The sequence below is a fragment of the Desarmillaria tabescens genome (genome assembly GCF_030435595.1).
Source record: "Desarmillaria tabescens strain CCBAS 213 chromosome Unknown EV420scaffold_35, whole genome shotgun sequence".
Lineage (NCBI taxonomy): Eukaryota > Fungi > Basidiomycota > Agaricomycetes > Agaricales > Physalacriaceae > Desarmillaria > Desarmillaria tabescens.
The window spans coordinates 509,012-530,231 of NW_026848334.1; the positions used below are offsets into that span (position 1 = coordinate 509,012).

General features: G+C 47.7%; 6 protein-coding genes across 6 annotated transcripts; 1 reads left to right on the forward strand and 5 right to left on the reverse strand.

The window, feature by feature from the left end:
- Positions 1-342: 342 nt before the first annotated feature.
- Positions 343-2,729, forward strand: EV420DRAFT_1766667 (uncharacterized protein). The gene is made up of 11 exons (XM_060480888.1): positions 343-483; positions 546-621; positions 671-984; positions 1,034-1,190; positions 1,238-1,352; positions 1,409-1,600; positions 1,653-1,713; positions 1,768-1,928; positions 1,982-2,118; positions 2,172-2,297; positions 2,349-2,729. Exons 3-11 carry the CDS (start codon positions 736-738, stop codon positions 2,477-2,479), a joined length of 1,329 nt encoding a protein of 442 aa, XP_060327462.1. The 5' UTR covers positions 343-483; positions 546-621; positions 671-735; the 3' UTR covers positions 2,480-2,729.
- A 560-nt stretch (positions 2,730-3,289) lies between these two features.
- Positions 3,290-5,139, reverse strand: EV420DRAFT_741788 (uncharacterized protein). The gene is made up of 8 exons (XM_060483299.1): positions 4,663-5,139; positions 4,536-4,604; positions 4,143-4,487; positions 3,989-4,091; positions 3,742-3,935; positions 3,653-3,691; positions 3,445-3,597; positions 3,290-3,391 (listed from the first exon to the last, which is right to left on the reverse strand). The coding sequence occupies exons 1-8, from the start codon at positions 4,840-4,842 to the stop codon at positions 3,356-3,358; spliced, it is 1,119 nt and encodes a 372-aa protein (XP_060327463.1). The 5' UTR covers positions 4,843-5,139; the 3' UTR covers positions 3,290-3,355.
- Positions 5,140-6,857: 1,718 nt separating this feature from the next.
- Positions 6,858-9,501, reverse strand: EV420DRAFT_741823 (cytochrome P450). The gene is made up of 12 exons (XM_060483300.1): positions 9,389-9,501; positions 8,845-9,327; positions 8,469-8,793; positions 8,264-8,412; positions 8,092-8,207; positions 7,924-8,043; positions 7,684-7,873; positions 7,547-7,628; positions 7,368-7,493; positions 7,306-7,316; positions 7,126-7,255; positions 6,858-7,057 (listed from the first exon to the last, which is right to left on the reverse strand). The coding sequence occupies exons 2-12, from the start codon at positions 9,038-9,040 to the stop codon at positions 6,976-6,978; spliced, it is 1,527 nt and encodes a 508-aa protein (XP_060327464.1). The 5' UTR covers positions 9,041-9,327; positions 9,389-9,501; the 3' UTR covers positions 6,858-6,975.
- A 1,029-nt stretch (positions 9,502-10,530) lies between these two features.
- EV420DRAFT_1766670 (cytochrome P450) lies at positions 10,531-12,214 on the reverse strand (the record flags this gene model as incomplete). Its single annotated transcript, XM_060480889.1, has 11 exons — positions 10,531-10,655; positions 10,714-10,843; positions 10,894-10,904; positions 10,955-11,080; positions 11,137-11,218; positions 11,275-11,464; positions 11,515-11,528; positions 11,586-11,691; positions 11,777-11,856; positions 11,915-12,063; positions 12,120-12,214. 11 exons carry the CDS (start codon positions 12,212-12,214, stop codon positions 10,574-10,576), a joined length of 1,065 nt encoding a protein of 354 aa, XP_060327465.1. The 3' UTR covers positions 10,531-10,573.
- Positions 12,215-12,675: 461 nt separating this feature from the next.
- Positions 12,676-15,413, reverse strand: EV420DRAFT_1766671 (cytochrome P450). The gene is made up of 15 exons (XM_060480890.1): positions 15,095-15,413; positions 14,778-15,039; positions 14,701-14,727; positions 14,406-14,650; positions 14,284-14,350; positions 14,203-14,227; positions 14,032-14,147; positions 13,878-13,983; positions 13,810-13,823; positions 13,573-13,762; positions 13,434-13,515; positions 13,251-13,376; positions 13,188-13,198; positions 13,008-13,137; positions 12,676-12,952 (listed from the first exon to the last, which is right to left on the reverse strand). Exons 2-15 carry the CDS (start codon positions 15,018-15,020, stop codon positions 12,892-12,894), a joined length of 1,443 nt encoding a protein of 480 aa, XP_060327466.1. The 5' UTR covers positions 15,021-15,039; positions 15,095-15,413; the 3' UTR covers positions 12,676-12,891.
- Positions 15,414-16,222: 809 nt separating this feature from the next.
- Positions 16,223-20,903, reverse strand: EV420DRAFT_1312313 (uncharacterized protein; the record flags this gene model as incomplete). Its single annotated transcript, XM_060468593.1, has 8 exons — positions 20,129-20,903; positions 18,658-20,000; positions 18,098-18,607; positions 17,926-18,039; positions 17,805-17,875; positions 17,718-17,752; positions 17,361-17,665; positions 16,223-17,338 (listed from the first exon to the last, which is right to left on the reverse strand). Exons 1-8 carry the CDS (start codon positions 20,565-20,567, stop codon positions 16,223-16,225), a joined length of 3,933 nt encoding a protein of 1,310 aa, XP_060327467.1. The 5' UTR covers positions 20,568-20,903.
- Between the last annotated feature and the right edge of the window lie 317 nt (positions 20,904-21,220).

Below are 21,220 nucleotides of genomic sequence, written 5' to 3' on the forward strand. Positions count from 1 at the left end.
CGAACGGCTTGTTACAGTACAGCAACAAGTACGAGTAGATGCAGGTACACCTATAAGGATGCATAAAAGTACTGGGAGATGGAGAGACAACTAGGTGTGTGTCAAATGGGTACCTGTTTTAGCTGATCTCCTGAAGTACCTGTACGCAGATAATTTTTGTACACTATAACTGCGATAATCTATTGCTCAAGCGACAAAGGCACGACCGGAAGAGAAAGCTTAGAGTAGTTCACACTAGGACATGATTGGTAATTTAGACTACGAGATCCGGTTTACAACAGTCTTACAGTCTTACAGGCTGAATTTGAACCGAAATTTGAATTTGATGACGTGATGAGATAGCTCTTCCTTTCTTGCTACCATCACAATCAGTGCAAGTAGTCTGTCTGAAACAAACCGCAAAACGACTTTTAGGCGACCAGGCTGACATATAAACTCGACTTCGCCTCGCAGTGAGTATTATTTTACAGGACCGTACTATCTGTGCGCCATGCTTTTTACCATCTTCACGCAAACGACTGATGAAGCACCTGTTGAACACCCAGATTAATATCTTGCCTGAAGACGGCAGTCCGGCTTTCAGAAGGAGGATGTTAAGGGAGGTCTAGGCCGGATAAGCGGGTACAGTCATCACTAATTCGTCCTTAGCCGACGTTAATGCCCATTTTAGGAAGGTTCGATCCAGACAGCCTCGACCACCGTAGGATACTTATAGCATCGACCAGTGATGTGTTGATGGCTCGTCCTCGTAGCATGGTATTAACCTCAACACGAACCTCATCCCTCAGAAATGAGGAGAATCCAACAATGTACTCGTCACAATTCACAGATAAATCTTCTTCGATGAAGGCCTCGCGGAGTCTGTATATGAAGATTGTAGCAGGGGGAACACTTGCCATGACCGTTGTCATGTTTTGTGTGTTTTCAATATACTGGGGCGCCGTCTGGAAGATACCGGCTCATAATCTACAGGGGTGGGTTGTGGTGAGTATCCTTGTTCCTGGCGTATATCTTACCCTGAACATTTTGGTAGGACTTTGATGGATCGACAGTGGGAAACGCGATTGTGAAGGGTCTCGTGTCATCGTCGTCAAAGGTGACTTGGACAGAACGGTCATCGAGCGAATTCTCTGGCCCTGAAGAGGTCGCAAATCTAATCGTTGATCAGAAGGCTTGGGTTGCTGTTGTTGGTAAGATATAACGTTCTTTGTTTTCACCCTGCTCATTTTTCGGATAGTCAATTCCAACGCCACGATGGCTCTGCAATATGCCTTGTCGTCAGTAAACTCTTCATATGACGGCTCAGAAGCCATTACAGTCTATGCTGTTGAAGCCCGCAACGAAAATGCATAGTGCGTAGTAATCAACCTTTCATCACGCCCTGGCATCTCATATTCTTTTCGTTAAGCCGTTCTCTAGTACGTCCATCTGTGCAAACAACGCTCGCCATAATCTCTCAGGTCTTTGCCCAATCCTTTCTTCGGCAAGTCGCGTCGTCGTCGTCGAGCACCTTAGCATCAATATCAACCACCGCACCCCAAATATTAACGGAGCCCATCAGTTATACTATTAACAACTTACGCCCTTTTGATGTACCTGTGTATGTTCCCTTTTGTTTTCAGGGGCGTACTCTCTAACAGCAGGACTTGTAGTGCCAGTGCCATCACCTTCGTCGGTCTTATCTATGTGCTGGTGTTGTCATTCTTCATTGTTGTATGTATTCCTTCTTAGCCTTCCGGCTCACCACCTGAAAGTACCACCACCTAGAACTTCTGCGCCGCTGCTCGTGAACTATCGGGACTAGAGAAATCATTGACAACAGGCTCTCTTATCAGGGTCAGGATGGTCTCAAGCTTCCTCGCATATTTTGCGCTGTCGCTGTTTTACTCACTGCTCAGTCGAGCCTTCCAAGTAAACTTCTCCAGAGTGTAAGGATTCTTCGTCTTTTCTTCGACTCTGCTCCTAATATCGATCCATGCAGATTGGGACCTGCCGGGTTCCTCGTTTTCTGGATGGCGAACTTTGCTGGGATGCTGGCGGTGGGGCTGGCACTTGAGGCCATGATGACGCTTATGACTTTGAGATTTGTCGCTTTCTTCATGATATTATGGATTATTGGTGAGTAGCGTGTCCTTTGTGTTTGGCTACGCCTTTCTAACTTCTGAGGGTAGTTAACGTATCGGTATGTTTCATGCCCATCGACGTCCTACCGCACATATTCCGCTATGGATATGCGTTCCCATTCTATAACCTGTCGGGCGCTGTTAGAACAATTGTATTTGGAACGAAGAACCAACGTAAGCTGTCGTTCCTATGCTGCATGGATAAAGAACTTATTTGTCCTCTAGTTGGAATGCAATTCGGTATCCTAATAGCGTGGACTGTGATATCGATGATTACTATCCCGCTAATCCAGTGGTTGATGCGAAGAAAAGCTGTTGCTCGATGGCGAGCGCAACAGGCAGGGGTCAAAGCTTGATCCAGGTTGGGCATATATTTTTATACTATTATTTCTTTTTATAATTAGAGGTTTATGATACTTCTGCGGGTGTTAACCTAACAGCTATGGTCTTGGGCGGTGATTGCCTTTTGTGGCTATTGGGATCGGAAATCGGGACTCGGGACTCGGGCTCCAAGATTATATTTTCTCTTAACCACTCATCTGAGCTATTCTTCAGAATATTACGAAATAATTAATCGCTATTCCACCAGGGATTTTCAGTAGGGATAAGGCGAACGAAATGTAACTGACGGCGCACAAGTTTTGAGTTTGACCTATAGACGGGAGACGTTATTCTCTTGTCTGGTCAAAGTTTCTCAAATCGAAACCTTTATCTATATAGATCAATTGCCGTGTTTTCTACTGGTGGATTACTGACAAACATGGCTTGGCAGGCGACACGAGCACTGCGCTCTTCTCTAGGTTGTCTTCATTGAGGCACATAAGCGACCATCTTTGCAGGCGGAGTGAGACGCAGCCAGAGCGGTCACTGAAGGGAGTCCCCCGTGGCTAAACCTAACAGCTTGGCCACAAAATATTCTTGTTCCGTGGACCTCCTCAGCCTCTCGGCATGGTTTCCGTTTCTACGAAGAGTTCTTAGTAGCAACTGTGCTTGCGAGCGGACGCGTTTTACGTTTCTTCTGGAGGCATATCGGGTACAATGTAAAACTGCATATCATTATTAAAGTGTCCTACATCACTACACGGAAAGAATTTCAATAAAAAGTACCCTCATTTTCAGAACCCGTTAATTGTCGTGTATTACTGTCGCGGTCTTTGAAAACGTGTCTCGACAATATAGTTCTTGAGTCGACGGTAAAGGTTCGTTGCCCCGGTACCATTTGAATGACAAAATTAAGTGCTCGTGTCGTTTCCCACATATCGGAATAACTACCCATCCATTAATCATTGCGGTAAAGGGCTCACCAGATGGATTCTCTCACCTTATCGATACCAGCATCGCTTGCCATCATTTTGTCGGTGTTATGGCTTACCCCGGATACCCAATCGACGGTCGTGAGATTGGGTATACCGCCCATATCTTCCAGCATCGAAACAAAATTCTGTCCTCTTTCTAGATGTGTGCTTCCCTGCGTCTGTGAGGAGTCATTCGTTATTATAAGAACAGATTAAACGAAAGAAGAAATTTACTAGTGCTTGACAACGGGTATCCCCAGCACCATTATCTTTCTGAAAGGTGTGTTTAGCGATTGTTCCGAGATCAGACAAGTATCGCTCACCAGACCCCAAGCATAACTAATCCTGCGTCCGTTGTATCTTTCAACGATGCCATCTCTTGCAAGAATACGTGCATTCGCAGTTGCGTACGCGGGAAAGCTGGAGGCCAGCCCATATTTATAGTCGTCAAATCCCTCACACTCATCGTTAGGTACCGGGCGATCTGATGTTAACCAGCATAGTGATGCCGGATTGGCTATAGTGAATATTTCAATTCATGAAAGAGTTCTCATCACACCATGGACTTACCGATCCAGAAACGCAGCCGGTCATCATTCTCAGTAGAGATCTTCAAGGCGGCATATCGTTGAGCTATTTGACCGCCGGCTGAGTGTCCCCCGACGACGACGGTCTGAAAATAAATACTTAGCAGGATAACAGAAAGTGAAGATAGAAATCTCACCTCCAAATTTGGATACACAGTTGTGTTCATATAATACGCCACCAAGGCGTCGAGGACATCAAAGCTGCTAAAGTCAGATATTGAGTCAGGTCCAACATTCCGATGTCCGCTAATCCACGTCGTTCTTCCCCATAGGAGCTGACCATCTTGTGCGGCGCCCGCTTCCAGGTCATCCTCGTCGAAAAAACATGGGGTCATGATGGATATCTCATCACGATTAATAGTGGGGTCATCGTAGGTGGCATTGTAGAGTGCGTTGTTAGCAGAGTTCCAATCTAGGTCTGGGTTATCGACGTGACGTGGTTCAAAAGATGGGTGACACCCACCGGACCAACACATTCTCTCCTTGAAACAACGTCAGCTTACGTGGCGGGGTAGTAGATAATAACAAACCTTCCCGTGTAGAATGATAACTGCTCTGGTAACTTCGGACGTGTTGAGGCCGGTGGTTTGGTAGACAGGCTAACACGAGGTTGAGTCACTCGCCCCGACAAGGGAATCAAAAGCAAGAAGGAAGTACAAGATATGCTTCTAGCTCTTCATCCACAACCCAATCGGGATGCGCGGTGGCGTCAATGACATCTGGGAACGACTGCCAGCCGTCATCAACCGACCCATCGACAATTGGTTCAGTATTATGCTGCTGAGCAACCGTGATACAGAAGAGCCAAACGAGGACAAGGATGGTTGAGAAAAACATGGGATGGGGAGGGGGCGCTTCGATGTAGAGGGCTCCTCTGTAGAACTCGAATTTATGGCTTCGTATAACCGATAGAAAACGAACGGAACTCTGTAGACGTCCTAAGTATTAGTTACCAAACCCGTTCACGACTCTTCTTGTCCTGAAACGGGTGTGTTCGTAGTAACGCTGCTAGAAGAACCAACGGCACAAATGTACGTGTGCAGTTCTCCATCGCCATCACCGTCTCCTTCGATGATAACGGTTTCAATACTATGAAATTTGATACATACCGCACTTTCACCACTTTGCCCAGGTTTTGCGCCGAGCTTCACTGCTCCGTGCTACCAAGAAAATTGAATCGGGCCCGTCTTCGAGGTGTTCTGTAAATCCTTCATCCACACAATCTCAAAGTGATCGTCCTGGCTAAGACCCGGGGATTCTCAGGTCCCAGCGGATATCACCCGTGTTCTGTTTAGGCCCACGAGAAGCACGCTGGATGTACTTCGTATAGGAAAACTGAGTGAACACCGAACCGCCGGCTGGGCTCTGGAAAGGACGCGGAAGTGACGAGGCACATCCATGCCTACTTGCTCAGGGCATTTTCAGGCTCTATCATCGGCGGAGGAGGTTGAACCATAGCGAATACTGCTCGCGAATGAATGAAGTGAAAGGCACTAATACTCGGAGACTGCACGTGGGGCCGCCGGAAATTATTTTCGTATCATGGGAGTTGAAGATTTCGACGCGAAAGACCGGGTTAGCTTCCAGAATCAACGACAAAGTGGGCGACACGGTGCAACGCAATGAAAGAAGCCAAAGGATGACAACAAAGTTTCGATGCTTGAGCTGTGTACGTAGAATATAGGGTGGGTGGACACGAATATTCGTATGCATGTAGAGCATGGAAGGATGAAGGAGCTGGAAAAGGTTAGGTTGATTGGGGTGGGTCACTGAGCGGCTCAATTGACAGCGATTGTCAAGCTTCCGAACGAGGATACAGCTTAAAAAAGTCTTTGACGGCGGTCTTCTTCGACACTGACCTGGATGTTCCGCAGTCTTTTTCTGTTGCATCCTGATATTGACATACCGGTCCTCCTGGGATGTACTTTACGATATATCTTCCATTTCTTGAATCTTACCTCCTCTCCATGTGCGGGATCACTCAGTGCCAAGATTCGTAATATGTACCCCTTGAGAGTAATCAGAAGGCTCTGAGCAGTCGGGAATAGACAGCCCGGTGGGTAGAATATGTAACACGGGGCCCACCGCAGCTGCAAGCTCGTCCCGGATACGTTGTTAGAGTACGTCTCTTTTCGGTTTTGACCCGAAGCCCTGCCCAAGGGTCCTTCATGTGGAAAGGATACCCGTGCGGCGAGAAGAAGGAGATATCAACCAGCCTTGGACCAGCCCGTGGTAAGACATCAGAAGAAACCAGTGTCGTTTCACAAAACAACGTACCTGCTGCAAAGTATGGGAAATATGACTTGACTTTCTGGCACAGATACCTATGAAGAGTCAAGACAATAATGACGATTCAAGAGGTTTCAAGTTGGAAGCTGCGGCTCCGGAAGTATCCTGCCGCCGGCATGGCGCGGTTATATGGACCGGGATACCGGGACGGCGGCAGCGGGTTGATAGCCCGCTCTCAACAATATCAACCTGATCGTTTGTCAGTATAATCGTGGCGGACTCTTGGAAACCTTCCCTTATGAGAGAAATAGTTGCACAAAGAATTAATCAATCGCCACAGAATTGGAGTATGTGCATGTGGGTACAGAGAGAAAGTGGGAAGCTCGGTGGGAGAACTTCAAGAAGGCAAAGAATAGGGTGTTATAGGCTGATCCATCACTAATGAAAAAGAACTCGCATTCCACAACTTTCCAGCTTGTGAATTAAGATTGGCTTGAAGCACAAAGAAGGTTCAAAGTGAAGGCCCGTCATGACACGTAAATATCATTTACTTTGTCAAGGCATTAACATGCTTCTGTCAGAGCTTTCATATTTGAGAATCCTGATTGAATCCATCAGGATAAGGATCATTCATAGAGATTGGACAATCAGTATCAGCAGTACATACTACAAACGGAAGGACGCTGGCTCGGGAAATAGTTCTTCGGTGGAGGCTATGGTTAGATCAATCGGCACTCATTGTTAATCGAACCGTTCTTCGTTAATGAGTCCTAAAAACTTCTCACTTCTAGCTTCGATTCTGCACTTGAACGGCGTCGGATGGCTGAAAGAAAATCAAAGGCGAAGACGCAGTGAGGAATCAATCCAAGACTCATGAAGCCGATTTCTTACCTGATAGTCCCTGCGGTGTGTTCCGTGTCCGGTTCAAGTGTAATACCATCTTCAGAACATTTCGAGATGGTGAAGGCCGACAGCGCCATTGCACACGAAATAAATATGGACGCGTCAGCTAGGACTCTACCTGGGATCCCGCATCAGTATGCATATTAATCACGAGCTGCGAAATTGTACCTGGGCAAATCCTGCAGAGGCTTATGAGGAATCAATAGAATACATCCGAGCAGAGGACTTACCGTCGTCCGAATCCAAACGCTAATTTATGAGGATCAAATTCCGGCTCCTTGCTTTCCGTTCGGATGAATCTCTCTGGCTTGAATTCGAATGGTTGATCATATACCGCAGGATCGTGAAGCATTTTCCTGTAGGTGATACGCCATGAGGCTACGTTTCAGACAGATTGGCATTTTCATACCAGATGTTCGCATAGACCAAAGAACCCTTAGGAATGAAATAGCCGAATTGAACATCATCTTCAGTAACGCAATGGGGAAGGCCTAAGGGTGAAAGGTCGGTGAGAAATCAGGCAAAGTGAGTAAATTTAATTCCGACCTGCAGGTCCTACGGCGTGCCATCTGGTAACTTCGAGCGCTAGTGCATTGACATACGGGAGGCGTTCCCTATCGTCGAATCGTGGTAGCCTATCATCCCCAATCACTGCGTCGATCTCCGCTTGTGCTTTCGCCTGAATCTCAGGATACAGAAGCATTGCTTTGAAGAAGGCGTAAATAGCTGCAACAGTCTGAACCCGTGGTCAGACTAAACATTAAATGATAAGAACACAAATCCTACAGTATCAGCCCCACCAGCGTATAGAGTTGCTGCGAGCCATTTGATATCGTACTCTTCCTCGGCAGTCACGCCCTTTCCAAGATGGCTGGAGGTCAGGGAATGACGAGCCGTTCCAGCCGCCTATGCATCCTTAAGCGACAATTCGACAGAACACGTTATTTCACCCACCATTTCTTGCTTTACATAGTTATATGGCTTTTCCACGAATTCGTTTAAGGTTGAAGCCCACTCTCGAGCGGTCCGTTTGAATCCAGCCCCCGGGAACCAGTCTGGAATGTGGGTTACTAGAACACGGTACGTCTTAGATGCGGAGAGAGATGTAGGGTGAGAAAATGCCTACAGATTGGAATAAGGTTGGCTAAGAAACCGCCCGAAGCCGTTGAAAGGGAAAATTGGTTCATTGTTCGTTCTGCGAGCTCTATGAAGGGATCGTTGTCTTCTTGAGTCACGTATCCATGTGAGATTTGCAGAATTATGGATCCGGCAGTCCTTATTACGCGTTAATTATCAGTGTCAATAATTACAGATAAACTAAATTCACTCACTTTCGGATATGTTCAGAAAGTCCTTCAGGTCTAATGAAGATTCTCTTCAAAGAGCGACGCATCTCTGACTCTAACATCGGCAGAAATTGATTCATGGTTGCGTTATTGCCGAAAAGCTGATGCGCTAAGCGACGATGGTTACGAAAACGTGCACCATAAGGCATAAGAGCCAGGGAGTTTCTCCACCCGACGAGCTCGCCACCCATACCAACAACTGGTCTATCAGAGTAGATAGAACTTTTCTTGTCAAGTATACTGATAGCCATCTGAGCCGAATTTATGACAACCAGGCGCCGACCAAGGATGGAGACCGAAACTATATCGCCTGATAGAACCTGAGTAAACAGTATTCTTGGTCTGCTGATAATACACATACCGTATTTCTCTCCCCATTTAGCGAAGGTGAGCCATTCCTTCTCAGAGGGCATGTCAAGAAGGTTCCCAATAAGCGGGAGTCCTCTAGGGCCTGGAGGAAAGGGCGCATCACGGTTGTTTCTGCGGAAGAGATACCACAGAAAGACCAGGTCGGCAAGTGCAATAGCAATGTCAAGAAGAATAAGAGAGCTGAGCATTCTGCAAAGGAGGTCGCTTGATGATATTCGAGATGAAAGTCCATCCTTTTAAGTGCACGACTCATTCCAAGAAATTCCCGTCGGTCGTATTGAGATCCTAAACTAGGCTATCAGAAGACAACACAAGCGCCAGAGATTTTTCTCCATTGATGGTGGAAAGGCACCTGCGGAGCGGCAGTCGTATGGCTCCGAGTCTTGTTAGGCCATAATATCGTGTGACATGTTGCTTTATATGTCTAATGTTGACCACATGAAGGACAAGAACATGAAGAATGACGCTCATAATTCTAGTAGACGGCGGTGGGATTAGTCCACACTGAGTAACTTCAAATTCTCATTGGTACAAACCGTTGAGTTAGGCTCGTGAAACTGGCGCTAATACGCAGTCCGGATCTCAACTCGTATCAATACTCCACGGAATTCGAAGAGACATTTAGGTCCGTCTCAGTCGGAATTAGGCTATCCGCGGGCACAGCTCGAGAAGAAGAAAAAAACTTGCTTGGACCGTGGAAGATAGATCTAAAAACGATCGCCTATTGAGTTTGGCAGTTTACTCACTTGTGCACAGCCACGGTGCGTCAGGAACAAAAATAGGAAGTCTGTTAATTTCGTCTTTAGGTCTTCAAATTCCACAACGGCGTGGCCTGGCAGGACATGAGCGTCACTTGGTGAGTGAAGTGTGCCCAATATCATATACGATCGTCTACTATAATGGTCTCAGTTCATCTTCAGGGCTAGTGTTGTAACATATTTTGGAGGGGCCGCCGATCTCAACTGAGAACAGCGCGCGGGGCTTAGTGTCCAGCAGTGTGGGTGCCCAGACCTATAAATCCGCTGTACATGGCAAGGAGTTACTGATGCCGGCTCAACGAATAGATAAGATGGCAGATATCCTTTTAGGTATATCTAGTCTCGAGGCATCAGGGAGAATAATGATCCAGAAGTTTGTGAACTTGATGGGCGTTCGGCGTTTCTTTGATGGACTACACGGAGCTTGCTGACAGCCTGAATGCTTACAAGATACAGCGAACTGGAGCAGTGTTTCTCTTTATCGGAGAAAAAGACCCCGTACCCCGTAGAATTTAAATAGTCACAAAGCAACTTTCGGGACAACAGTTTAGTGGTGAGAAGATTTGTGACATGCGTCGAATGAGTATCGAATGCTTTTGATGGAATACACGGGGGAACTTGCTGACAACCTCAATGGTCAAGATGCAGTGAATTCCAGAAGCTATGTAGCTAACTCCACCTTGATCAAAAAAAGGATAGACGGATGTTGACTTGGCCGACATATTCCCTGTGGAACTGGCAAATTCACTGCAAAGTGAAGGCCCGCCACGACATGTAATCATGTAATGGATATCATCCACTTTGTCTTGACTTTGTCGACGCGTTAGCATGCTTCTGTTGGAGTTTGAGAATTTGAGAATCCCGGTTGAAGCATCACTCAATACACGCAAACAGAAAAAAGGTTGGTTTGGGAAATAGTTCTTCAATTGACGGAGATGTGATTACATCAACGACGTTCATTCCTCAATCAACTCTTTCTTCGTTGATAAGTCCTAAAGCCTTCTCGCTCCTAACTTTGATTGCACACTTGAACGGCGTCGGATGGCTGGATAAAAACGAGAGACACATTGAGAACTACTATACACAACGAAGCTGTTTCTTACCTGACAGCACCTGCGGTATGCTCTGTGTCCAGTTCGAATACAACACCATTTTCAGAGTATTTCGAAATGGTGAAGACCGATAACACCATAGCACATGAAATAAATATGGAGGCGTCAGCTAAGACTCTACCTGGAACCTGCGTCAATATGAATCTAAAACACAAGAATGAGAAATTATACCTGGGCAAATGCTGTGAAATGCTATGATAAATCAAATTGGTGGTTCCAACAGAGAACTCACCGCCGTCCAAATCCAAACGCCACTTTATGAGGATCAAATTCTGGCTCCTTGCTTTCTGTTCGAATAAATCTCTCCGGCTTGAATTCGAATGGTTGATCATATACCGCAGGATCATGAAGCATTTTCCTGTCAGTTATATGCCTTATGAGACTAGGTTTCACACAAGATTGATATCCTCATACCAGATGTTCGCATAGACCATGGAACCCTTGGGTATAAAATAACCGAATTGAACATCATCCTCAGTAACGCAATGAGGAAGGCCTAAGTGTGCAATGATGGTGAGAATCCAGGAAAATGTGGATGTATTCAATACTGACCTGCAGGTGCAACGGTATGCCATCGGGAGACCTCGAGCGCTAGTGCATTGACATACGGGAGGCGCTCCCTGTCATCGAATCGTGGTAGCCTGTCATCCCCAATCACCGCGTCGATCTCTGCTTGTGCTTTGGCCTGAATCTCAGGATACAGAAGCATTGCTTTGAAGAAGACGTAAATAGCTGCAACAGTCTAAACCTATGGTCAGACCAAACGTTGAATGATGAGAACACAAATCCTACAGTATCAGCCCCACCTATAGAGAATGGGTAAGCACTCTTAGAAGGTTTTACTTAATGAACAATTTACTGACCGGCATATAGAGATGCTGCAAGCCATTTGATATCGTACTCTTCTTCGGCAGTCACGTCCTTTTCAAGATGGCTGGAGGTCAGGGAATGACGAGCCGTTCCAGCCGCCTATGCATCCTTAAGCGACAATTCGACAGAGCACGTTAATCCACCCACCATTTCTTCCTTCACATAGTTATGTGGTTTTTTCCACCAATTCGTTTAGGGTTGAAGCCCACTCTCGAGCGGTCCGTTTGAATCCCGCCCCCGGAAACCAATCTGGGATGTGGGTTACTAGAACATGGTGCGTCTTAAATGCGGAGAGAGAGATGTAGGGTGAGAAAATGCCTACAGATTGGAATAATATTGGCTAAGAAACTGCCCGAGGCCACTGCAAGAGAAAACTGGTTCACTGTTCGTTCCGCCAGCTCCACGAATGGGTCATTCTCTTCTTGAGTCACGTACCCATGTGAGATTTGCAGAATTATGGCACCGGAAGTCCTTATTGCGCGTTATTTATCAGTGCTGCTACTTCCAGATTAGCTGGATTGGCTTACTTTCGGATATGTTTGGAGAGTCCTTCAGGTCTCGTAAAGGTCCTCTTTAAAGAACGTCGCGTCTCGAACTCTAACATCGGCAGAAATTGATTCATGGTCGCGGTTGTTGCCGAAGAGCTGATGTGCTAATCTACGGTAGTTGCGGAAACGGGGCCCCATAAGGCATAAGAGCGAGGGTTGTTTTTGTACCCGACGAGCTCGCCATCCCGACGACTGGTCTATCGGAGTAGATAAAACTTTTCTTGTCAAGTATACTGATAGCCATCTGAGCCGAATTTATGACAACCAGGCGCCGACCAAGGATGGAGACCGAAACTATATCGCCTGATAGAACCTGAGTAAACAGTATCTTGGTCTGCTGATAATACACATACCATACTTCTCTCCCCATTTAGCGAAGGTGAGCCATTCCTTCTCATAGGAAGACGGACATATGGTATATTAATGGATCTTTTCGAGCACCACGGAAGATGATGACGAGATATATCGAAGAGAAGAAATGAAAATCGCTAGCGCTCCGCCTGGACCACTCAGTTCGTGACAAGACGTGATGTGAGTGTTGTTGTTTGATGGAGTACACGAGCGGAGCTTGTTGCTAGTATGTATGCTTACAAGAAGTGACAAGATGTTGTGAATTTCAGAAGCAATAGCCGCAAGATGTGAAGATAATTTCACCTCTGCAACAAAAAGGCGCAGAAACTGACTTTGCTGAGCATATTCTCTGAGGAGTTGGCGGAGTGACTACTTTATTTCTCATGCAATTATTTCCTCGTCAATAAGCTCCAATGCCTTCCTGCCTAGCTTTGATTGTACACTTGAACGGAGAGGGATGGCTGCGGGAGAATGATGAGAAACATTCAGAGTTGATGATATTCGAGACCTTCATACCTGATAGTCCCTGCTGTATGTTCGGTGTCGGGCTCGAACACAATGCCGTTTTCAGAATACTTTGAAATGTCGAAAACCGCCAGCACCATAGCGCAGGAAATGAAAATAGAGGCGTCTGCTAGTACCTTTCCTATATTAAGGGTCAGCACGGGTTATGGAGGCCGGCCTAACCGGTCGTACCAGGGCAAATCCTGCATAAATAATCAGGCTAATAGTTCTCGATTGTACCAATAAAAGACCCACCGACGACCAAATCCAAACGCTATTTTGTAGGGATCGAGTTCGGATTCTTTGTTGTCCGTTCGAATAAATCGGTCTGGATTGAACTTGAATGGTTCATTGTATACCGTAGGGTCGTGAAGCATTTTCCTATAGACCACAAGGAAGAATTAGACAAGGTCTCCAACGAAGTCCACATCCTCATACCAGATGTTCGCCAAGATCACGGTACCCTTGGGAATAAAATAACCGAATTGAACATCATCCTCCGATGCACAATGAGCAATTCCTAGAAAGAGCAAGGCAGTGAATATCCGGGGAAATCAACTATGCATCCAGTACTGACCTGTTGGTCCTACGCTGTGCCATCGGGTGACTTCAAGAACTAGAGCATTGACATACGGGAGGCGTTCTCTGTCGTCGAAGCGAGGTAATCGATGATCACCGATCACGGCGTCGATCTCTGCTTGTGCTTTGGCCTGAACTTCAGGGTACAGAACCATGGCTTTGAAGAAAGCATAAATGGATGAAACGGTCTAATCCACGATCAGACCAAATATTGATAGAGAAAGACAAATCCTACAGTATCGGCCCCACCTATAGAGACTGGGTGAGGATTTTCAGGTGGTTATAATTGATAGGTGTACTGACCGGCGTATAGAGATCCTGCAAGCCATTTGATATCAGATTCGTCCTCTGCACTCACTCCACCTTCGAGCTGACTCGAAGTAAAAGAAGGACGAGCGTTTCCAGCAGCCTATACGTCTTTCAGACGCTGCTCGGTATAAAGCACTATTCCGCTGACCATTTGCTGTTTTACATAAGTATGCGGCCTTTCCACAAAATCACTTAGCGTTGACGCCCACTCTCGAGCGGTCCGCTTGAATCCAGCTCCGGGAAGCCATTCTGGGACGTGGCGTACTAGGTATGGCGCATCTCAGTTGTGAAGAGAACCTGAGAATGAGTCAAGACTTACAGGTTGGAATAAGATTGACTAGAAACTACCAGGGGTCATCGAGAGAGAAAATTGATCCATATTCTTTTCAGCTAGCTCAACAAACGGATCATTCTCTTCTTGTATAGTGTATCCATGCGAGATCTGCAGAATGATGGCTCCTGCAGTCCTTACACGTCGAACATCAGCATCATGACCAATGGAGACACAAGAAAATAACATACTTCCGGATATATGCAGGGAGCTCATCAGGCTTATCAGAGATTCTCTTCAGAAAACGATGTGTCTCAAGCTCCACCATTGGCAGAAACTGTTTTATAGCGGCATTATTTCCTAATAGCTGATGCGCTAGGCGACGCTGGTTCCGAAGACGCGCACCATAAGGCATAAGACCTAGCGAATGCTTCCACCCGACGAGCTCACCCCATCGCGACAAGTGGCCTATCCGAGTAAATAGAGCTTTTCTTATCTAGCATGGAAACCGCCATCTGGCTGAATTTATCATGACTATACGCGCACCAAGAATTGAAACTGATGCGATGTCGCCTTGTAAAACGCTGTGAGCAGAGTTACCAACATTTTACTAGACAACGTACCATATTTTTCCCCCCATTTAGCGAAGGTAAGCCTTCTTTCTGGGGCGGCATGTCAAGAAGGTTCCGATAAGAGGGAGTCCTTCTGGGTCCAGGAGGAAATGGCGCAGTACGACGAGTACGCCGAAAGAAGCGCCAAGCAAAAATCAAACCGATAAGGACAATGGAAATATCAAGAGTGCGGATAGAGCTAAACATTCTAGTGGGTTGTATGCCTGCTTGTGACCGAGAGGGAGGACCGAACATTTTATACGCGCTTGAAAACCTTAAAAGAGAATTTGCCACCCTTTTCAATCAGCAGGAACGGTGTATCAACCTACCATGGCAAGAACAAGTTTACGTTTGAGAAAGCGTCCGGATCCTAACTTGACGCTAAAACAGAACCATGTGGGTAAGGTCCACGTAGATCCGAGTCCTCTGAAACCCTTTCATATTGTGCGAGGTCCCATCTCATCCGTTTTCTCATTACGACAGTGGACGGCCAAATCGGAGCGAGGAGGTAAGGAAAACGCGGAGCCACGCTCCCTATCCATACAAAACATGATCTGAGTTAGAGAATAAAGGGAGCGCCTATTTATATGGAGCGATAATGACCGAGAATGAGGGATAAGAAAAATTTGGCGCGAGTACCGTTCAAATTTGGACGCCGCTTGCACAGCCACATATCTCGCAGCTAAAAGTTTACTAAATTTGAAGTTCGTACTTCCGGCCCCGCAATGAGTGCGATCTACCCCCAAATTAATTAGCCTTATTTATGAGCAACACCTTCAAGTTAGTATTGTCCCCGGGCTGCCGATTCGCGCGGCTGTGTCCCCTGAGTAGCAGTCCGACTGCTGTTACAAGAATTCTGCGCAACCATCATGACAGAAGGGATTTTCGAGGATGGAGTACTTAAGCTGAATATCTATCTCTATCCTGATGAGAAATGACCTCAGCCTAAGATAAGCAAAGGGGAAGACACAAGTACGATGCTTAACAACCAGGAATGATCAATGGCTACCAAAGCTGGATATTGTTTTATCCCACTGTGACTAACCCACAACTACACAAGATCTGATTTGACTACGTTTGCATGCATCAATGATTGAAATTGAGGGCGAAAGGAAAGCAATCTATAGGGTTGGAACCTGCGACTAAACTATAAAAAGACAGCAAATGCAAGTAAGGACTGACAAAATGCGGAAAAGACTCCAGCGACCAACAAACAAAATTGGTATAGTTAGGTGCAATGATTAATTCTTGAATCCGCAGGTAATAGAGTTGTATAAGGGAAGGAGTGTGCTGGTGACCAGAGCGTCAATGAATAGTCCTCTGAAAGACGAGTGCATAGGATAATGGATGGTCGAGAAAGATGCATACAAATTCGGTTCAGCTTTTGCAGAATAATAGCCCTATGGAAAACGTCGACAGGATAGATTAGAAAAGAAACGATGAGAACCGCCGGCGGTCTATTGGGGTTGCGGTTGACGAGGAGACGAGAACAGCGAGAACACCTTCTCCGCGTTCTCCTTGTACTTCTTTAGCTTTTTGTTCTTCTTCTCTGGCCCGTCAGACTTTGTAGCCTCTGACGCACTGAGTGGATCCGGATTACCCGAATCAGCGCCGTTTACCGACTGGTCTGAGAGGCTCTGATTACCGACCGACGCCGCCGACTCCTTCGACTTCAACGAATGCGAGCCAACCATAGAGCTCGACATTGACGGCGACGGCGTCAATAACCCCGCACTCGACGAAGCAGACAACGTAGCAGAAGCTGATTGGCTCATCGACTTGCCAGACTTGCCGGAATACGACGACGGTGGAGACTTGGGTCGCAAGAACTGCCGAGGGTGTTTGCGGAACGTCAATCCTTGGTTCCTTCCTCTCCGCTGCGTTGGACTCGGAGATTCAACAGTAGTGTCTGTCGAGGCTTTCGAAACACCAGAGAAGGACCTTCCCACGGACCGGTGCGATGGCGTCGATGCCTTGCGGAACACCGCCAATCTGTATCGATCCACAACTCCCCGGGCAAAGTAACTCGTGCCCTTGGTTCCATTCCGGTCCTCGCCATCCCCCGCTTCGACAAAGTCCCAATCATCATCCTCATCATCATCGAACCTGTCTGTGGCTGTATCTTCATCGCCACCATCGGAAAGGTATCGGTCTAGAGCGGGGACACCTGATTTTTCTCTGCGGGGAGCACGCGAGACACGGTTGTTGGCCTTTGGTGCCGGCTTTGAAGGCGGTTGGAGCTTGACTCGGACGTCCTTTTCGGCGTCTAAATCTTTGCTCTTCCGGGGTTTGGCCTCTGGCGGCTGAGGCGTAGGCTCGGGAGTAGGTTCCACATGTTCTTCTGCGCGCGGTGGAGAGGGTGCCACAGGCGATTGTGGTAGAGGAGGGAGCATCGATATGTCATCGGCTGGTAACAGCACCGGACGAGCTTCAGGCGTTTTCGGTTCTCCTAGATCTACCTCCGCCTCATCGGTAACCATGTCTGCCGCAGGCTTGGGCGTTTCAGGCTCGAGAACAGGTTCAATAACGGAAGTAACCTCCTCCGGCTCCAACTCCTCCTCGTCCGTCTCACTCTCACTGCTGAGACACTTCTACTTCGTCACCCTCATCATCAATGACAACAGAGTGCCGGCCTTTGAAGGAGTATCCATCAAAGACATCGACAGAATCATCTTCAGGCTGTGACTGCGGAGCTATTGACGAACTGCGTGACTGTGATGGGGTAGTGTTGGTCTCCTCTCCATCCGTTCGATCTGTGTCCGTCTGCTCGTGTTCTTGATCATCATCCGTCTGCTCGTTCTCGTTGAATTCATCAAGAACAGGCTCCATGTCAAGGAAAGTATCGTCAAAGTTCTGCGTATCACTAGCATTTAAGGGGTCGATGGGTGGAATGTAAGGGGCTGTGAACAAGGAAGTTAGCTGATAGCTCAACACCCAGAAAAACGAACGAACGTATATAGCGCTTGTAATACACGTGAGACCAGTCTCTGTCATGATGTATTAACTGCCTGGTCCATTAATAAAAACAATCAAGCCTACATCATCGAGAAGTAAGGATGCCGCTTTATCCGAGGCTCGCAAATACGAAGCCCAGGATTGCGTTGCAGAAGCTGTATGTTCCCATGAGTATGAAAAGAAGCCTCAAACGCATATAACTGACACCGCGAATCAAACTCTTCGTGTCTTGATCAATCGCCCTGTCATCAGGGAAATGAAGGTCGTCTTGCAGCACTCGCACATACATGTCGGCATGGTTGTTCGCCCAGAAGGGTGTCTAAGCGTCCACGACTCAGGAACCGTTCGCACGGGAAGAACAGACCAAGAATACTCACAATACCAGTCAACATTTCATACAACATCGTTCCGAAGCTCCACCAGTCAATCTCATAGCTGTAAGACAAACCCTGAATGACTTCTGGAGCAAGGTACTCCGCCGTCCCACAGAATGTGGCAGTACTATCGTTCTGTCCTACCGACGGACCAGGCCATCCAGCAGCAAGCTCGCCGCCCTTCTCCATCTTCATCCATGGAGGGGTTGGCGGCTGAGACGGCCCTGAAGAAGCGGAGTAAAATTCGCCACGAGAGCCGGAAGGCGTAGGAGGCGCGGTTGCGGCAGTGGAGTGTCTCGGGAACTCTTTCGACAGGCCAAAGTCGGTGAGGACGATATGCCCATCAGAGCCAATGAGGATGTTCTCAGGCTTGAGATCACGGTAGATGACTCCCGCTGCATGCAGACCTTCAACACCCTCTACAATTTCGGCAGCGTAGAACCGAGCACGATCCCGACCTAATCGACCCCATCGCGCTAATTGGGTAGCCAGATCACCACCAGGGTGGAAGTCCTTAGGAGGAAATTAAGAAGCGATCGAAAACAACAACAGTTAATACTCACCATGACCAAGAAAAGGTTCTCTTTATCATGGAAACTCCACCACAATTTGACCACAAAGGGATCCTTCGCTTCTGCAGCCATTTTCTTCAAGACGGCCTGTTCTGTGAGCGTATGCTGCAGCTCCTGATGGGCTAGCACATGCCGCTTCGTGATCGCCTTCAAGGCATATAAGTCCTGCGTCGACTTGTGCCTCACAAGGAGGACCTTCCCAGCACATCCTTTCCCAAGAACCCGCATCATCTCAAAGTCGTCAATAATAACCTTCCTTTGCGACTTTTTCTTCTGCGCGGGGTCAATGGACATAGATCGCTTCTTTCGCGTACGTCTACGGCCAATATGCTCTTCCTTCGTCGATACGGAAGACTCGTCGTCGCCTGTTTCTGTCTGGGAAGAAGTGCCGTCTTGGTTCGATGTCGACGACGTATACGTTCGAACAAGACGTCTCGACTTGTCGGGGTCTGCGGAACGTGAACGGGGTATGCGATTCATGGATCCGTCTAATACAGGCGTTTTCGGAGCATCGTCCTCAGAGGGACGGGTAGTCTCCATTTCTACAGTCACCTGTTGCTGCTCGTTCGGAGTAACGGGTGGCTCGGCGGCTGGTACTGTCAACGTCGTAGCCTCGTTTTCGACGGGCACAGAAACAGCGTCGCATGTACATTCCTCCTTCTGCTCCGGATCTTTCCCCTCAGACGTCACACCACCTTCATCGCCTACAGTCTCGTGGTTAGGGTCCTGGTTCGGAAGCTTCTCATCGTGTGCGCTTCCATTTTCTATTGGGCCCTCCGAATCACGAATACTTGGCATGGTGTTTTCTTTGTCCTTCGTCAACCCCACATGAGCAGCAAGATCAGACCTAACATGCTTGATAGCTCGCTCAACACGGACACTCTCCAAGTCGTCCGTGCGAACGCGGACAAAACGCTTCCACACGCGTGCCTGGCGCAGCGAAGGGGTGTTTGAGATGGTCGTCAGGTAAGCTGCGACGGCTGTACTGTTGACCGTGGTGGGAAGGGCGGCGTTGATGGCGCTTGGCGTGAACGACAAAAACGGGTCATTCTTCTCGTTTGACGGAGAGGCGACGGGAGAGGCAATTATTGAACTGGCATTATTGGCACGCCGGGTTGAGTTATTCCGACCACCTTTGCCGGCGGTGGGGGAAGTAAGGCGGGAAAGGGTATTAAGGAATGTTGATTTACGTTTGGGCGCTGCTGCAGCAACAGCAGCAGCAGCGTCAATAGGAAGTGTAGGGAGTTTGGCTCCGGGTAACGATTCACGGAGCTTGCTGTCGAGCTCAACTATCTCCATGGCCGTTCGGGTGAGAGTGATGTTGTGAGTGGGAGCTGCGAGAGAGAGAGAGAACGACCGTCAGTAAGCATGCAGGCGGCTCGTCTTTAAAGGAGAAAATCATGCGAATGAAGGGAGGCTGTGGAGAAAACGCTGCAGCAGCCGACAATGAAAGGGAACTCACTCTTTATGTAAAGACTGTATGAACGGGCATCGTGCGGCGATTCCGCAACACTAACGCTCCAAGGGCCGTCCTGGGCGTCAATTCGAACTGGAGCCCGTCGATTTGGAGGAAGATCAGTCGCGGCCAGCATCGTGTTGGTCGAGACGGGATCGGTGCTCACTTTAGGGGTGGTCGCTGCCGCTGGGCTGGTCGGCGAGTCGAGCGAGTCGTTGGATGTAGTAGAAGGTCGTCCTGCAATATGTGCTCTGCCGGCTCCGCTGCTCCTGATGCTGTCGACGCTCCGTCGTGTGAAGGTATGGTGATGGCCGAGCTCGTCAGGCGTGGTGTGAACGTTGGCGTCCCTGTACAACTGGCTGAATCCGAGGACGGTACTGAATTTCTTCCTCGATGCCGGCTCGTCTGCCTTTGACGGTGCCCTCCGACGATATATCTGCGGCATACAATGACGCTCTCTTGGTCACCTTGGATTCCGACGACCAGTGTTGACAGTACGGTCACCGTTATCTGTGAAAGGATGATATCGAGTAGAGAATGGGGTATTCAGTCCTTTCGGAGGATAGAAAGTAGGATAAGATGGGGGGCGAACCGCAAGAATGCGTGAACGCCACGAGTTTGGCCTCGAGGCAGCAGAAGAATCACTGCGGCGTCAGTCGAACCTGAGTACCGTAGTCACTGAGTATCACAATGACGACAACGGCGGCTGGTACTGAGCAAGACAGTAAGAAATAAAAATGAATGTCGGGGCGCGATGATAAATGAGCAGGGATAAAGTTAGGGAAGGGGCAGTACTGTTGCCCTGCCTTTTTTGGATATTTTCCTACGCCTCAAACGTAATTTAAGAAAATAATTTTCTAACCAAAAAAACAACAAAAATGGTTTATTCCTGTCCCGCGAAGAACATCATGAAGAACATCACAACGTCACTATTTTATCTTAGTGCCATCTCTCAACAGGCAACTCTACTGAAAGATAAGAGCACGACCGCCAAAAAGGCATCCAACGCTCTCCTTTCACACCGAAAATAAGATAACGGCACACAGTGATTGCGCAATTTCCCGAGCAAAGTTTACCATGTGTAGAGACAAACGGACA

Coding starts and splice junctions, on each gene's coding strand:
- EV420DRAFT_1766667 (XM_060480888.1), top strand. CDS start 736: ATGGCTCGTCCTCGTAGCATGGTATTAACCTCAACACGAACCTCATCC. Junction 1,353..1,408: donor GCCCGCAACGAAAATGCATA/GTGCGTAGTAAT, acceptor CTTTTCGTTAAG/CCGTTCTCTAGTACGTCCAT. Junction 1,601..1,652: donor CGCCCTTTTGATGTACCTGT/GTATGTTCCCTT, acceptor CAGGACTTGTAG/TGCCAGTGCCATCACCTTCG.
- EV420DRAFT_741788 (XM_060483299.1), bottom strand. CDS start 4,842: ATGTTTTTCTCAACCATCCTTGTCCTCGTTTGGCTCTTCTGTATCACG. Junction 4,605..4,662: donor AAGAGCTAGAAGCATATCTT/GTACTTCCTTCT, acceptor ACCTCGTGTTAG/CCTGTCTACCAAACCACCGG. Junction 3,692..3,741: donor TTAGTTATGCTTGGGGTCTG/GTGAGCGATACT, acceptor CACACCTTTCAG/AAAGATAATGGTGCTGGGGA.
- EV420DRAFT_741823 (XM_060483300.1), bottom strand. CDS start 9,040: ATGCTCAGCTCTCTTATTCTTCTTGACATTGCTATTGCACTTGCCGAC. Junction 7,874..7,923: donor ACGCTGGTGGGGCTGATACT/GTAGGATTTGTG, acceptor CCACGGGTTCAG/ACTGTTGCAGCTATTTACGC. Junction 7,494..7,546: donor TTGGTCTATGCGAACATCTG/GTATGAAAATGC, acceptor TATCACCTACAG/GAAAATGCTTCACGATCCTG.
- EV420DRAFT_1766671 (XM_060480890.1), bottom strand. CDS start 15,020: ATGTTCGGTCCTCCCTCTCGGTCACAAGCAGGCATACAACCCACTAGA. Junction 14,651..14,700: donor CGCATCAGTTTCAATTCTTG/GTGCGCGTATAG, acceptor TTTCCATGCTAG/ATAAGAAAAGCTCTATTTAC. Junction 13,377..13,433: donor GTGATCTTGGCGAACATCTG/GTATGAGGATGT, acceptor TGTGGTCTATAG/GAAAATGCTTCACGACCCTA.